The 14,022-nt window shown below is 39.9% G+C and overlaps 1 protein-coding gene across 6 annotated transcripts in view; it reads right to left on the reverse strand.

The window, feature by feature from the left end:
- CASP8 (caspase 8) overlaps window positions 1-14,022 on the reverse strand; it is a 75,834-nt gene that overhangs the window by 12,483 nt on the left and 49,329 nt on the right. Inside the window, exons 1-3 of one of the 6 annotated variants that reach the window (XM_058709449.1) lie at window positions 13,878-14,021; window positions 12,288-12,360; window positions 3,455-3,793 (exon numbers count right to left, since the gene is read on the reverse strand). In XM_058709449.1, coding sequence (XP_058565432.1) covers window positions 3,455-3,759 — 305 coding nt within the window. In that variant the 5' untranslated portion in view covers window positions 3,760-3,793; window positions 12,288-12,360; window positions 13,878-14,021. Of the gene's footprint in view, window positions 1-3,454; window positions 3,794-6,390; window positions 6,590-11,379; window positions 11,531-12,240; window positions 12,361-13,877; window position 14,022 lie in introns of those variants that run through there. The other 5 variants (XM_058709439.1, XM_058709460.1, XM_058709429.1 and 2 more) reach the window with 5 other exon arrangements.

Genomic DNA, 14,022 nt, shown 5'->3' on the forward strand with positions numbered 1-14,022 from the left:
CTTATGCTGTGCTCCCCACACCCACATTCCCTTGTCCATCTGCAGACAGCCAACCACTCATCCACTAACAGCTCAGGGACCATCTGAGTGTCTTCAGAGCTGCATTCAACCCACTGTGCCTTTGCCACAGCAGAAGGTTTACACACAATGTCATAATTGTTTATGAAGCTCTCTGAGTCCACTGAGAGCAGAGTCCATGTCCTTTTTGTTTCCATAAGCCCAGTGAGTCATGAGGTACAGTAAGTGCAGAGGCCCCAGACTACTGAGGTATTGGAAGCTTGGTTCCACCATCTCAGAGCTGTGTGACTATAGACATGTTGTGTACTTTTTCCCTCACCTATAAACTTGTAGATAATTCTATATACCACTGGGATATATTGAGAATGACATGAATATAATTATCTGAAGTGCTTAAACCAATCTTTGGCAACATACTAAGTATTCAATACACAATAGGCATTATTATTTCCTTTTTTTTAACTTTTTTTTAACATTTATTCATTTTTGAGAGACCGAGTGTGAATGGGGGAGGGGCAGAGAGAGAGACACACACACACACACAAACACACACAGAATCTGAAGCAGTTTTCAAGCTCTGAGCTGTCAGCACAGAGACTAACTTGGGGCTTGAACTCCTGTATGGTGAGATCATGGCCTGAGCTGAAGTTGGACGCTCAAATGATTGAGGCACCCAGACACCCTTATTGTTTCTTTTTTCTTTTTTTAAGTTTATTTATTTTGGAAGACAGCGAGAGAGAGAGAGAGAGAGAGAGAGAGAGAGCCAGGGAGGGGCAAAGAAAGAGGGAGAGAGAGAAAATCCCAACCAGTCTCTGTGCTGTCAGGGCAGAGCCCATTGCAGGGCTCCACACCACCAACAGTGAGATCAGGACCCAAGCTGAAATCAAGAGTCAAAGTCTCAACCAACGGAGTCACCCAGGTGCCCCAGGCATTATTATTTCTTAATCCATGATAGGTTCTCAGGATATGTTTATTGAACGAACAAAGGAATGTTTAATAATTCAGAAAACCTTTCACTATTATGGTGTAAAGGAAAATAACGTTAACACAAAAGCATGCTAACTTCAAATTAGAAAATGAAAATTCTGGGGCGCCTGGGTGGCTCAGTTGGTTAGCGTCCGACTTCGGCTCAGGTCGTGATCTTGCAGTCCGTGAGTTCGAGCCTAGCGTCAGGCTCTGTGCTGACAGCTCAGAGCCTGGAGCCTGTTTCAGATTCTGTGTCTCCCTCTCTCTGACCCTCCCCCATTCATGCTCTGTCTCTCTCTGTCTCAAAAATAAAGGTTAAAAAAAAATAAAAAAAATAAAAAAGAAAATGAAAATTCTGAAAATAAATTTAGTGTGGAACTGGAAGTTACTCAGTATTATCATCTGCTTCATCCTCCCTCTCATGGATTCTACCCTAGAAGTATTTCTCCAAAGCTTTCCAAGTTTGGCTGAGATTAGGTCCAATCAAAAGCTACTGTCCCTTTTAACTTTATTACAAAGTATTTTCCCTTTTACTTTCCTCATTACTAAAACTTACTAGCTTCCATCACCGTCTAGAAACAAATCTGGGTAGTTCATAAGATACTTATTTTATAGGTAGCAATTATAATTTGAAAATAAAAATGTCTAGGGCTTTCTTATAAGTGGAAAGTGGCCACACTATCATACTTTTTATTTCCTGGCTAACATCCAACAATGATTAACTGTAGAACTTGTGCTGACCTTTTGTTCCCAAGATAACATGTTAAAGAGTTTAACAGATAGATCCTCCCTTGTAGGGACTCTTAGCCCTCCAACAGAGTTACAGCTCATTGTGTGGCATTGATAATACGCTTCAACTTTGCTTATGTGGCAGAAGGAGTGCAACTTTCAGAAGACCAAGATGGTGGGCCTAAGATGAGACTCTCCAGCTTTCCTCATTCTAGGGTTGTTGTTTTTAGGACTAATTTGTGCCTTAATGGAAAAAATTGTTATAGAGATGTCACAATTCCATTAAGCCAAAGTTATCCAGTATTAAATAATGTCCTCCCCCAATGCTTCTCCTAAATTCATGTCCATCCTGGATGTGGGAATGCAACTTTACTTGGAAAAAGGGTCTTTGCTGATGTAATCTTGTTAAGATGAGGTCACACTAAATTAGGGTATGCCCTAACCCAATGACTGGTGTCTTTACAAGAAGAGGGAAATTCCAACAAACAGGCACAGAAAGGAGACAGAGCTTAGAGCGATTCATCTAAAAGACAAGGAACACCAAGGATTGCCTGCCAGTGCCAGAAGCTAGGGGAGAAAGAAACATGAAACAGATTCTCCCTAGAGCTCTGAAAGGATCCAAGCCTGTTGACACCTTGACTTCAAACTTTTAACCCCCAGAACTATGAGTGTATAAATGTCTCTACTGAACTAAGGCACTCAGTCTGTGGTAGTTTGTTACAGCATCCCTAGGAAACTAGTATACCCAGAATATCTCTCTTTCAAAATGCTCAAGCTTCAAGTAGAGAAACGTATGATAAGGAACATGCCAGAATCTCAGATCTCTGAGATTAAGGACCAGGGTGTTCATAAATAGACAGGCCAGTAGAAGATAGTGGCTTTCAGCCCTGGCTGTGAGGACTTACTGTCACACATGTCATTGTTAATGACAAGAACAGACTGAGAAATGGGCCACAGCTAAGGCTTGAGTAGAAGTTTCCAGAAGGAAAGCTAAAAAGAACTTTACAAAGGGGATATTGAAATAAAAAAGTTGGTAATGTGTTTCTATTTTAAAAGTCTGTTACCAACTCATCAAGAGGTAACAGAACATGGCTTGTTATCAACCCTGGGTACCCACTCTCCCACAGGTGGGGAGAGGCCTAGCTGTGAGGCATTTGGCAGGACAGACGACCAAAGTCACAGCTGTTCTCCTGGCAGAAGCTAAGCACACAGGGGCCAGTTTTTGTGGGGTCCAGCCTGACCTGTCCAGAATGGCAGCATACACCCCTCATTGGAGAACTTTGTGATACAAGTCTTTCAGTGTGGAATAAAAGCCTAACACCCCACTGAGAATATCCATAGTCATCCACAAGCAGGCAGGAGGGGGATTTCATGTAAGAAGTAGGGACGCTTTATCCAATAATAGACAAAGTAAGCACATGCTATGGGCAGAGGCAGAGCAGAGGCAACAAAAGAGGAGACAGAACAGAAAGAGACAACATTCAGAAGATGTCTGTTTTAATTTCAGCATACCTATAGGTAATATTTCACTTTGGAAACAAAAGTGTTTTTATTTTATGGTTTAACTTTTTTTCCTGAATTATATATAGGGTCTCTAAATGTCTTAATCTGACCCTGGTGGGACATCTTCAAGGAACTTCCAAAGTCATACCACACAGACACCTGCCATCAGCCCTGCCCACAAAGATATGTCCACTGCACCCACACCTCCCAGTGTCTGAATTGTGAAGGTTCTCCCCACCTGTAGGGAGGGATCTGGGCTCTGCCTGGTATCTGAAGCTCCTGCTCCATTGCTTCCTTGCTGGTGTTCAGGTAGTTGAACAGCAGGTCCAGTCTATTAATTCGGAAAAGCAGCTCCTTCAAGAAGGACAGGTTGCTTTCCTCCAACATTCTCTTTTCCTGGAGTCTCTGGAATAACATCAAGGCATCTTTGATGGGTTCTTGCTTCTTTTGTGGGATGTAGTCCAGGCTCAGGAATTTGAGGGAGGCCAGCTCATCACTGCCCAGCTGTTCCCCAATATTATACAGACATTTACTGAAATCCATGTTGGTCAAGTGTCAGGAGAATGTTAATTGCAGCCTAGGACAAAATACAATAGTACATTCAGATGAGGAAGAAAACTTCATCAAAACTATTATTTCTACCACACACCAGATATTCTACTGTGGACAGAAGGCAAAAAACAAAAAAGCAAAAAACAAAACACAGGGACAAGTTTCTGTTCTCAAGTAGCTCACTACTTTGTAAAGTAGATATACAAATTAGCCAACGGTCAGAGAGCTGTGACCAGGGTACAGTAGGAATACAGAGGAAAGAACCCCAACTCAGCCCAGGGGAAGGGCTTCCTAAAGGGAAGACACTTTCAGGAAGGAGGTAAGAAAGGACAATTCTTGGCAAGAAGTAATTTATGCAAAAGATGGAGGCAAGGATGTTCAAGTCAATTCAGGCTGGCACAAGGAGCTCAATAAAGTAAAGCATGAAGTATTTGGGGGTGGGGGTGGTGGGAAAAGGGATGAAGCTCTGAACAGGGACTGTTACAAAGGGCCTCACACTGTGGGGCAATGTCTCAGGCTTTGTCCTAGAGGTGACAGGGAACTAAGAAAAGACTGTAATGTCATCCAGTCTGGGACTAACAATAAAAGTGTGAAGAATAGATGGGAAGGGCTGCTTCCAGAGAAGTGATGAGGTCTGACTGAAATAATAGTGTTAGGAAGACATGATGTACTGTTGTGCCCCAAAGACCTCAGGACCAGCAGCCACAGCTGATCAAGAACCCATGACTGGAAATGAACCAAGTTAACTCTGTCAGCCTTTTAATTCGGTTTCTAAATCAGTGGTTTTTGTATGTGTGAAAATTGAAAACACGGTGAATTATAACATGCTCACAGTTATGATAATTCACACACCACACACACAGAAATATTTATATAAAAATTAAAATCAGGTTGCATATCTAGGTGTATACATCTATTTTCCCCCACTTAATATTTAGAATAAACATTTACCCCAACCATTAAATATTCTTTTTTTTTATGTTTATTTATTTATTTTTTGACAGAGAGAGAGCACAAACAGAGGACAGGGCACAGAGAGAGGGAGATACAGAATCCAAGGCAGGCTCCAGGCTCTGAGCTGTCAGTGCAGAGCTGGATGCGGGGCCCATACCCATGAACCACGAGATCTTGAGCTGAGCCAAAGTCAGATGCTTAACAAACTGAGTCACCCAAGTGCCCCTAAATATTCTTCTTGGGCATATTTTTATTTATTTCTTGATCTCTTGCATGCAGATATATCAAAATTTATTTTATTTTATTTTATTTTCAATATATGAAATTTATTGTCAAATTGGTTTCCATACAACACCCAGTGCTCATCACAAAAGGTGCCCTCCTCAATACCCATCACACACCCTCCCCTCCCTCCCACCCCCCACCAACCCTCAGTTTGTTCTCAGTTTTTAAGAGTCTCTTATGCTTTGGCTCTCTCCCACTCTAACCTCTTTTTTTTTTTTTTCCTTCCCCTCCCCCATGGGTTTCTGTTAAGTTTCTCAGGATCCACATAAGAGTGAAAACATATGGTATCTGTCTTTCTCTGTATGGCTTATTTCACTTAGCATCACACTCTCCAGTTCCATCCATGTTGCTACAAAGGGCCATATTTCATTCTTTCTCATTGCCACGTAGTACTCCATTGTGTATATAAACCACAATTTTTTATCCATTCATCAGTTGATGGACATTTAGGCTCTTTCCATCATTTGGCTATTGTTGAGAGTGCTGCTATAAACATTGGGGTACAAGTACCCCTATGTATCAGTACTCCTGTATCCCTTGGGTAAATTCCTAGCAGTGCTATTGCTGGGTCATAGGGTAGGTCTATCTTTAATTTTTTGAGGAACCTCCACACTGTTTTCCAGAGTGGCTGCACCAATTTGCATTCCCACCAACAGTGCAAGAGGGTTCCCGTTTCTCCACATCCTCTCCAGCATCTATAGTCTCCTGATTTGTTCATTTTGGCCACTCTGACTGGCGTGAGGTGATATCTGAGTGTGGTTTTGATTCGTATTTCCCTGATGAGGAGCGACGTTGAGCATCTTTTCATGTGCCTGTTGGCCATCCAGATGTCTCGAAATTTATTTTAAAGAATTTTCAATTTCTTTACTCTTAAAAATAATATTGTATTGAGAAGCTTTTTTATATATCCTGTGCATAATTCTGATTACCTCACTCTTAGAATTGGAATTATGGGGCAAAACCTTTTTTCTCCTTTTTAACCTAGAGCTTACATTATTGTTTATAACTTATTTTTTAATGTTAATTTTTGAGAGAGAGACAGGGCATGAGTGGGGGAGGGGCAGAGAGGGAGGGAGACACAGAATCCTTAGTAGGCTTCAGGTTCGGAGCTGTCAGCACAGAGCCCCACGCGGGGCTCAAACCCACAAACTGTGAGATCATGACCTGAGCTGAAGTCAGACGCTCAACAGACTGAGCCACTCAGGCGCCCCAGGGCTTACATCCTTGTTTAGACAAGTTTTCTTGATTCAGGAAACTAGAAATCTCTTAGGAAGATACACTTTGCACTGGATTCACAAAGGCTCCAGAGCCTACATCTTTCAAAAGCAATCAATTATCATGAAAATTATTTTATTTAGAAAAGATACTTAAATATATACCCACCATCTAACAGCATATGTTAGAAATGCAGCAGAGGCACCTGAGTGGCTCGGTCAGTTGGGTGTCCAACTTCAGCTCGGGTTATGATCTCAGGGTTCATGGGTTCGAGCCTCGTGTTGAGCTCTGTGCTGACAGCTTGGAGCCTGGAGCCTACTTTGGATTCTGTGTCCCCCTCTCTCTGCCCCTCCCTGCTCACTTTCTGTGTGTGTGTGTCTCTCCCTCTCAAAAAATAAAACATTAAAAAAATTTTTTTAATGCAGCAAACTTCACTGGACATATAAGGGAACAAACTAGCAAGCTCATTCCTTAAACCACACTCCATAGAAACACACGTGTGCTAAACAGGATATGTGCATGGAGTGTCACCACCACACAATGTGTAACCCTGAACAACTGGAAACACCCCAAATGTCCATCAATAAAGAAATGGCTAAATAAAACAAGGTATGGTCATACTACAGAATATTATGCAGCAGTTAAGAAAATGTACTCCATCTTCTGAAATAAAAACAATAGCTATCCAAGATGTGTTACTATGACAGTACAAAAAAAACAGAAAAAGAAATTGCAATATTTAAAAAAAAAATCATACATCAGGGCACCTGGGCGGCTCAGTCGGTTAAGCAGACAACTCTGGATTTTGGCTCAGGTCATGATCTCACAGTTCAGAGTATGGAGCCGTTTTGGGATTCTCTATCTCCCTCTTTCTCTCTGCCTCTCTCTGGTGCTTGTGCTAGCCCTCGCTCTCTCTCTCTCTTCCTCTCTCTCAAAATAAATAAATAAACATTAAAAAAAATGTTTAAAAATCATACATCCACTTTTTAAAAAATACTCAAAACAATACTATTACACTTTCAGTGGTTACAGATACACATACAAAAGCAGAAAAGAAAAAGGTAAGGAGGTTCTGGGAAGAGACATACCAAATTCAAAAGTTTCTTCTGTGAAATGAAGGAGAAAACTAGGACTTGGGGGTGAAGACGTGAGGAAGGAGAATTGCCCTTTTCCTGTAATACGTTATGAAGAATGTATGCAGATAGTGTCTGTGAAAATGAAACTACTGTAAAAACACTTGGGTGTGTTCTTGGGTTTAAGGTACTGTAAGAGAGTAAGTGAAGGATGAGCAGGAAATGAGGCTGTCTGGGATGCCAAGGGCAGATTAACCAGGAAAGGAGACCAGGGAGAGGAGCGGCACTACCACATGTGTGTTCTTGAAAGAAAAGAACGTATTAGAAGAACTTGAACGTTAAAAAAGAAGTTTAAGAGAACTCAGAGACCTTATTTGCCCCCAAAAGGAGAAGGAAACTTCCACACACACCTTTCTTAGAAAATAAAAAGTCTAATAGACTAAGTAGAAGACTGGAATATCCAGGTGGTACAAATGACAAACTGTAACAGTATTTCCTCCCAGTAGCAAATGCACGTCCTTTCAAACACGTATCAAATAGTCACGAAGATTGTCCACAAAGAAAATCTTAATGTGAGATTTCCAAAGAGCAGAAATAGTGCAGTCCATATTCTCTTTTAGAAGTTAGCAATGAAATTAGAAATTAATGTGTTAATTAGAAGTTAACAATGAAAAATGGCCAAGCCAAACATACTACAGAAAGGGCTATCCACGTTTAGGTGGCTTTTGCAACACATGGTGTTAAAACAATTGGGCAGGCTTCTAGAACAAACAAATGGACCATAACTGAACTCCTTACATTAAAATAAGCTGCAGATGGACCAGAGATTCAAACCCCAAAATTAAAATACTCAGGAAAGAAATACAGGACAATTTTTTAAAATAATCATGCTGTGGTGAAGAACCTTTGTAAGTACAACAGAAAACCTGGAAACCAACAAATAAAGGTTGATAAATGTCCTTAAATAATAACCAAAATATTCTACAAAAATAAGCCAAGCAAAATTTAAAAATTAATAAATCTTGCACTTAGAGAAAAAAGTAGAAAAAGGACCTACTTTCTTAAAATAAGGCTCCTGTAAGTCCATTTTTTTTGAAAAATAGATAAAAGAGATAAAGAGATCCAATCCAATGCATAAACAGGTAAGCACACAGTTCATAAGCATCATAAGCACAGAGTTCAGAGAAAAGTAAGTACCAGTGGCTTTATTTTTTTAAACCAATGGCTTTCAAACATTTGAAAACGTATTCAACCTCATTCACCAAGAAAAAAAAAAAAAAAGCAAGTTGAAATTACAAAAGACCATTTTTCAACTGCCAAATTGGTGAGGTACAAAACTTGCAATACACAATGTTGCGAGATGGTAGAAATAAAAACAGGTAGGTAGGTAATTTGGTCATATCGGTAACAATATAAAATGACTTCACAATTTAACTTCTAGGAGTTTTTCCTACATTAGCTTAAACGTCATGTACTTAAAAACATGTACAAAGCTATTCATGTCTGTACTGCTTGAAAGAACAAAAGGGCAGAAACAACTGTTTATCAATATCAGAAGTTCAATGAAACTCTACTCAGATATTTTTAAAGAATGGGAAGATCTATACAATGTATTATCAAGTGGTGCATGGATTTGTGTATTCACAGATCTTTGAATAGAATACACAAGAAGCTGCTTCAGTGGTTTGCCTCAGAGGAGACGAACTAGAAGCCCAGGGGTGGAGTGGACGACGAGGCCAGGGGGTAGGCAGAAAATAAGGCTTACGGTTTGGATTTTACTAGGTGCATGCATTACTTATTCTACAAGGACTTATATTTAAATTAAAATCACCTCTTAAAGGCCCATTTTCATTCATAAGTTGGAAAGGATCTAAACTAGGTCCAGCCCTGTTTAGCACCATTAGCTCCAATGTCCTTAAAAATTTTATCAGGTCTAACCACTGTTAAAATCTCATTTTACACAGTCAAATGAACCAAAGAATCAAATGAAAGCAGAATCTCTTTTCTTCCCTCTACAAATTTTTTGATAACAATGCTCATTGTATTCATTTTAGAAAATACGGAAAAGATAAAAAAGAAAATAAAAACTGTCTATAATTCACCATTCAAAGATAATAATATTTTAATATCGAAATAATCGATATTTTATCTAATATTTTACTATCTTTCCTACCAAATATTTTATGTATTTATATTTTCCCTTGTATTTTATCATACCATATTTCTGAGGTATAAGTGGATATTTCCAATGGTAATATTGTAAGTACATCTTGATATCTTCATTTTTTCTTCTACTGCACGGATTTTAAAATTTGCCAAGTACGTAATCATATGATTGGGCCATAATTTATATAACAGCCTCTGCTTACATTTAGAATAAGATCTTGAAATGTCTGTCTCCATATACAACTCTGATTATTTTCTTACAATAATTTCCTAGAAGTACTAACTACTGAAGCCTTCTTAAGGCGTCTGTTACATATTTAATAGCATTTTCTGACAGTATATAAATAATAATAATCATACAATACAAGGCCAGGATGACCTGAGGTTGATTATAATATGATTGACCCTTGGCTCCTGTCCTCTGTAGCTGCCTCATCGCATTCATTTTCTTATCTTTGCAATAATTAGACAATGCTTTCTAAATGATTTTTGCATCACATCAAAATGGAGAGTTCATTGGAATAATGCTGGAGAGGCTTCTTTTCTGGCCAAGGTTTTACAGGACACACTATGGCATAATATTCAGTCTTTGTTTAGGTCATACATCTCTCTAGTCATAGTGCCTGGAAAAGAATCAGCTGCAACAGAATTTTACACTACTGGCCAAGGAGCCACCTCTAGACACTGAGATCGGTAGATACAGGGACTGGGGGATGGTCCTTGTTTTATGGGACCTAGGTTTACCACATAAGATCAGGAGCTAGAAACTTTGTTATAGTAATATTTTTAAAAGAACTTTTATCATTGTATTTTTCTGATCTTAAAATAGTAAAAGTCACACTTACCCCTTAGAGAAAGTACCAAAAAGTATAAAAAGAAAAAGAAAAATTACTTAGAAACTCACCATTTAGATAACTCTTTGGTTACATTTGGTTTCCTTCCAACTATATTCACGTGTGTGTGTGTGTGTGTGTGTGTGTATAAATGCATATATGTAGTGTATTTATATACATACATGAAATACATAAATTTGAATATTTTCATGAATAATATATATAAGCCAGAAGAAAGGAATGGCCTCCAGGAAGTTTTCTTTTACTTTTGATTATGTAATATCTGTTAAATAATAAATCCACATAAGTATATTTGTATTATACAACATATAAGTATCTTTAATATTTTTAATGATAAATTTATGCCCCAGAGTATTTGATATAAATGTTTATTATGATATACAGGCGCTTATAACATATGCATATAAACATAAAAATATTTTTTGACTCGTTGTACTACAAGCCTCTGAAGAAATTGGTATTATCATCTTCATGTTACTATCGTAAAAAAAAAAAAGTTTAGAAAGAAGCTAGTAAGAGAGGTGGCAAGCTCAGATTTGAACATCTCACTTGAGGGCTTCAATGACAAGCCGTGCAAAGATTTAGATTTTATTCTACTTGCAGATGGAAGCCAGTGAGGGAATGTAACCAAAAAAGGCATGTAATCATAATATGTTTAAAGATTAAAATAATAAAAAAAAAATTTAAGGCAAAAAAAACCTCCCAAAACACAAAACCAGGAATTCTTAATAAATCCACTTTGGCACAGAACGGATCGGAACCTTATAAATCAAAACTGTATGTGCTAGAACGCGGATTTAGATGGTGTGATCTCATTCCAGAGTCCCAACCCTACCACTGTTTATGTCACAATTTGATTAAGGATGAGGTTCCCTGTATAGTTATACCTGGATCATTCCAGAAAAACCGAACCTAAGCTGGAGGGGGCCTTGAGATCTAGAATCTGTAGGGGCCTCACTGTGGGTCTCAAAAGGACTGCTTGCTAATTCTTGCGGTTTCCCCACCCTCTGCAGCCTAGAAAACTCCAGAATCAAAGGCCCTTTCTCCCTGCAGGCCCAACCAACCTTAGCAAAGAAGCGAATCCTGGGACCCTCACAGTGGCAGCAGCTTCTTCACAGACCCCTGTTTCCTGATGTTTCTAAAGAAAGAGCTTCAGAAGAACTGAGGAAGAACGAGGCACAGCTCGCTCTACTTCCTGTTTTGAAATATCTGAGTCATATAGGCTGACTGAGGCCAACTCGCCTCCGAGTAGCACCTCCTCCCAGAGCTCAAAAGAGTCCTAGAGGAACATGGGACAGGGGGCTGGGTGGGGAACCTGGCCCCCTGAGCTTTGACTCTGTCTGCGAGATTTTGGACGGGTCATTTTGCCTTTGGGACCTCATTACCACCTTCCAAAATGAGAAAGTTTGGACTGAATGGTAACTACGAACCCTTTCTTTCCATATTTCAGGAATTCACAGATTTTTCAGGGTTCATTATGAAGATTTTAATGTTTTCACTCAATAAATATCAGTTGAGCACTTCTGAGAGATCTGATAACTGCAAAGCCCTCATCATGGCTCTGAGAGGGTCTGCTAACCCCCACAGCTAACTCTCCTGGTTTCCCATCTACATAGAATACAAAGATCACCTTCATGGGCCAGGAGGCCACCAGACCCCACCCTCAGTAGCCTAGAAAACTCTAGAATCAAAGGCCCTTCACCTGAAAGGCCCAGATGACCTTACCAAAGAGAAGAATTCTGGGGTCCTTACCATAGTCTGGGCCCTGGAGATATAACTGACCAAAACACAACATTAGCCCAGCCTTTTTGCTGTGAGTCAGTTGAAATGTTTTTTGAGGTTAAAAGAAGAAAAAAAATCAAACATTTCCCTTCCTTTTTTCTTTCCCCAAATAGAATATAAGCTTTCAGAAGGCAGAGACTCACCTTAGGGCTGAGCGGATTACACAAAGTATCTGAAAGTTCCTTCTCACCTGTAGAGGGCTAGGTAAAGTTGCCGTGGTAATATCGATGCCCTTCACTACCATTTGATTCTGCCCATAAAGTCTGAGTGAGAACATAGCAACAGAAGGAAATCCTATTAGTAGTTCAATCATAGCCTAGGAGGTATTCCCTGATTCTTGATGCTTTCTGAGCATCCACCCCAGCATTTGTTCCACTGTTTTGTGACCAGTCCCTGTGCTAGGCTGTGAGCTTCAGAAGGGCAGGGACCATATCTTTCGTGTCTGTGTTCCCAGAACCTGCCACAGGAGTAGCAATATCTATAACCTACAAATATTTCCTGAAAATCAAGGAGAAGAAGAAACCCCATAAAGGGACAATGGCTATGAACATGGAGTTCCTTGACAGGGATGCTTAAACAGCCAAAGTGTACAAGGTGATGCTCAAAAGTTTTAATGACCCGAGAAATGCAAAATAAAGCAACATGATACCCACTTTGTACCTATCAGATATTGGCCAAGGTTTGCCGGTTGGATCAGCCCGAGGATTGGTGGGCAATTTATGTAGTCCTTCTATAGGACTGTGAACACTATCCATCATGTAATACTATGTAGGAGTTAGAAAGTGGGACCTGGCAAAACCTAGAACTTCAAGTGTCAGACTGCTTGCTTTTTATTTTATTATTTTTTAAATTTTTTTAATTAAAAATATTTTTTTAACATTTATTCATTTTTGAGAGAGTGCGAGCGGGGGAGGGACAGAGAGAGAGGGAGATACAGAATCTGAAGCAGGCTCCAAGCTCTGAGCTGTCAGCAAAGAGCCTGATGCAGGGCTTGAACCCACAAACTGTGAGATCATTACCTAAGCTGAAGTCGGGTGCTTAACCGACTAAGCCACCCAGGTGCCCCAGAGTGCTTGCTCTTTAAAAAAAGAAACAGAACAAGCAAAATACAATTTAAATAATACTAATACTTAGTAATAATTGCTAATACTTCCTGGGAATTTAGTAGTACCAGTCACTGTTGTAAGTAGTTAACTTGTATTATTTCCTTGAATCCTCATGAGGTAGTATGAATCCCATTTAATGATGAGGAAACTTATGTACTAGTTCCAGTTCATAGTTAAGAAATTGGGTATATACACAAAACAATGATATGTTTTGCAAAGATATAGATCAATTCAGGGATATTATCAAAAGATTTAGAGCAGCCTTTGGGAGGCAGTAGGGAGGGTAGGAAGTGGGGTGGGAGAGGAATGGGAAGAGAATACCTAGAACAGGGCAGGGGAGAATCTGACAATTAACTCAACCCTCTGCCCAAATGGAAAAGAAAACAAATTAAGTAGGTAAAAAATGAATCTCCAAACTGACCCAGCAGGAAAGAGACATTGTATCTGTATTCAAGGCTGGGGGAGAGGGGGAGAGACACTAAGAACAGAAATGTAGCAAAGGAATTGGAGATCCTTCAGGGATAAAAAGTAGCAAGGCCACAGGCTCTGGTTCAGAGGGAAACCCTGCTCAGAGGTCTGGGGCCCTGGCAGGACCCTGAGGTGTGCCCACTCTGCCCCCTGAGTGAGTCCCGGAAACATGGTATTCAGAAGCCACCTCTGTACCAGGCACTCACCTGCTCCACCCTGTCCCAGCGACATCACAGTCACCAAGTGCCGATGCCAGGACCCCTGAACTGCCTAATTTCATACAAATTCCTAAGGCTTTTCCACACAACCAGAGAAAATTCCCATGAAACAGGGTGGGGATGGGGGTGGGGT

This window comes from Neofelis nebulosa, chromosome 2, assembly GCF_028018385.1.
Source record: "Neofelis nebulosa isolate mNeoNeb1 chromosome 2, mNeoNeb1.pri, whole genome shotgun sequence".
Classification (NCBI taxonomy): domain Eukaryota; kingdom Metazoa; phylum Chordata; class Mammalia; order Carnivora; family Felidae; genus Neofelis; species Neofelis nebulosa.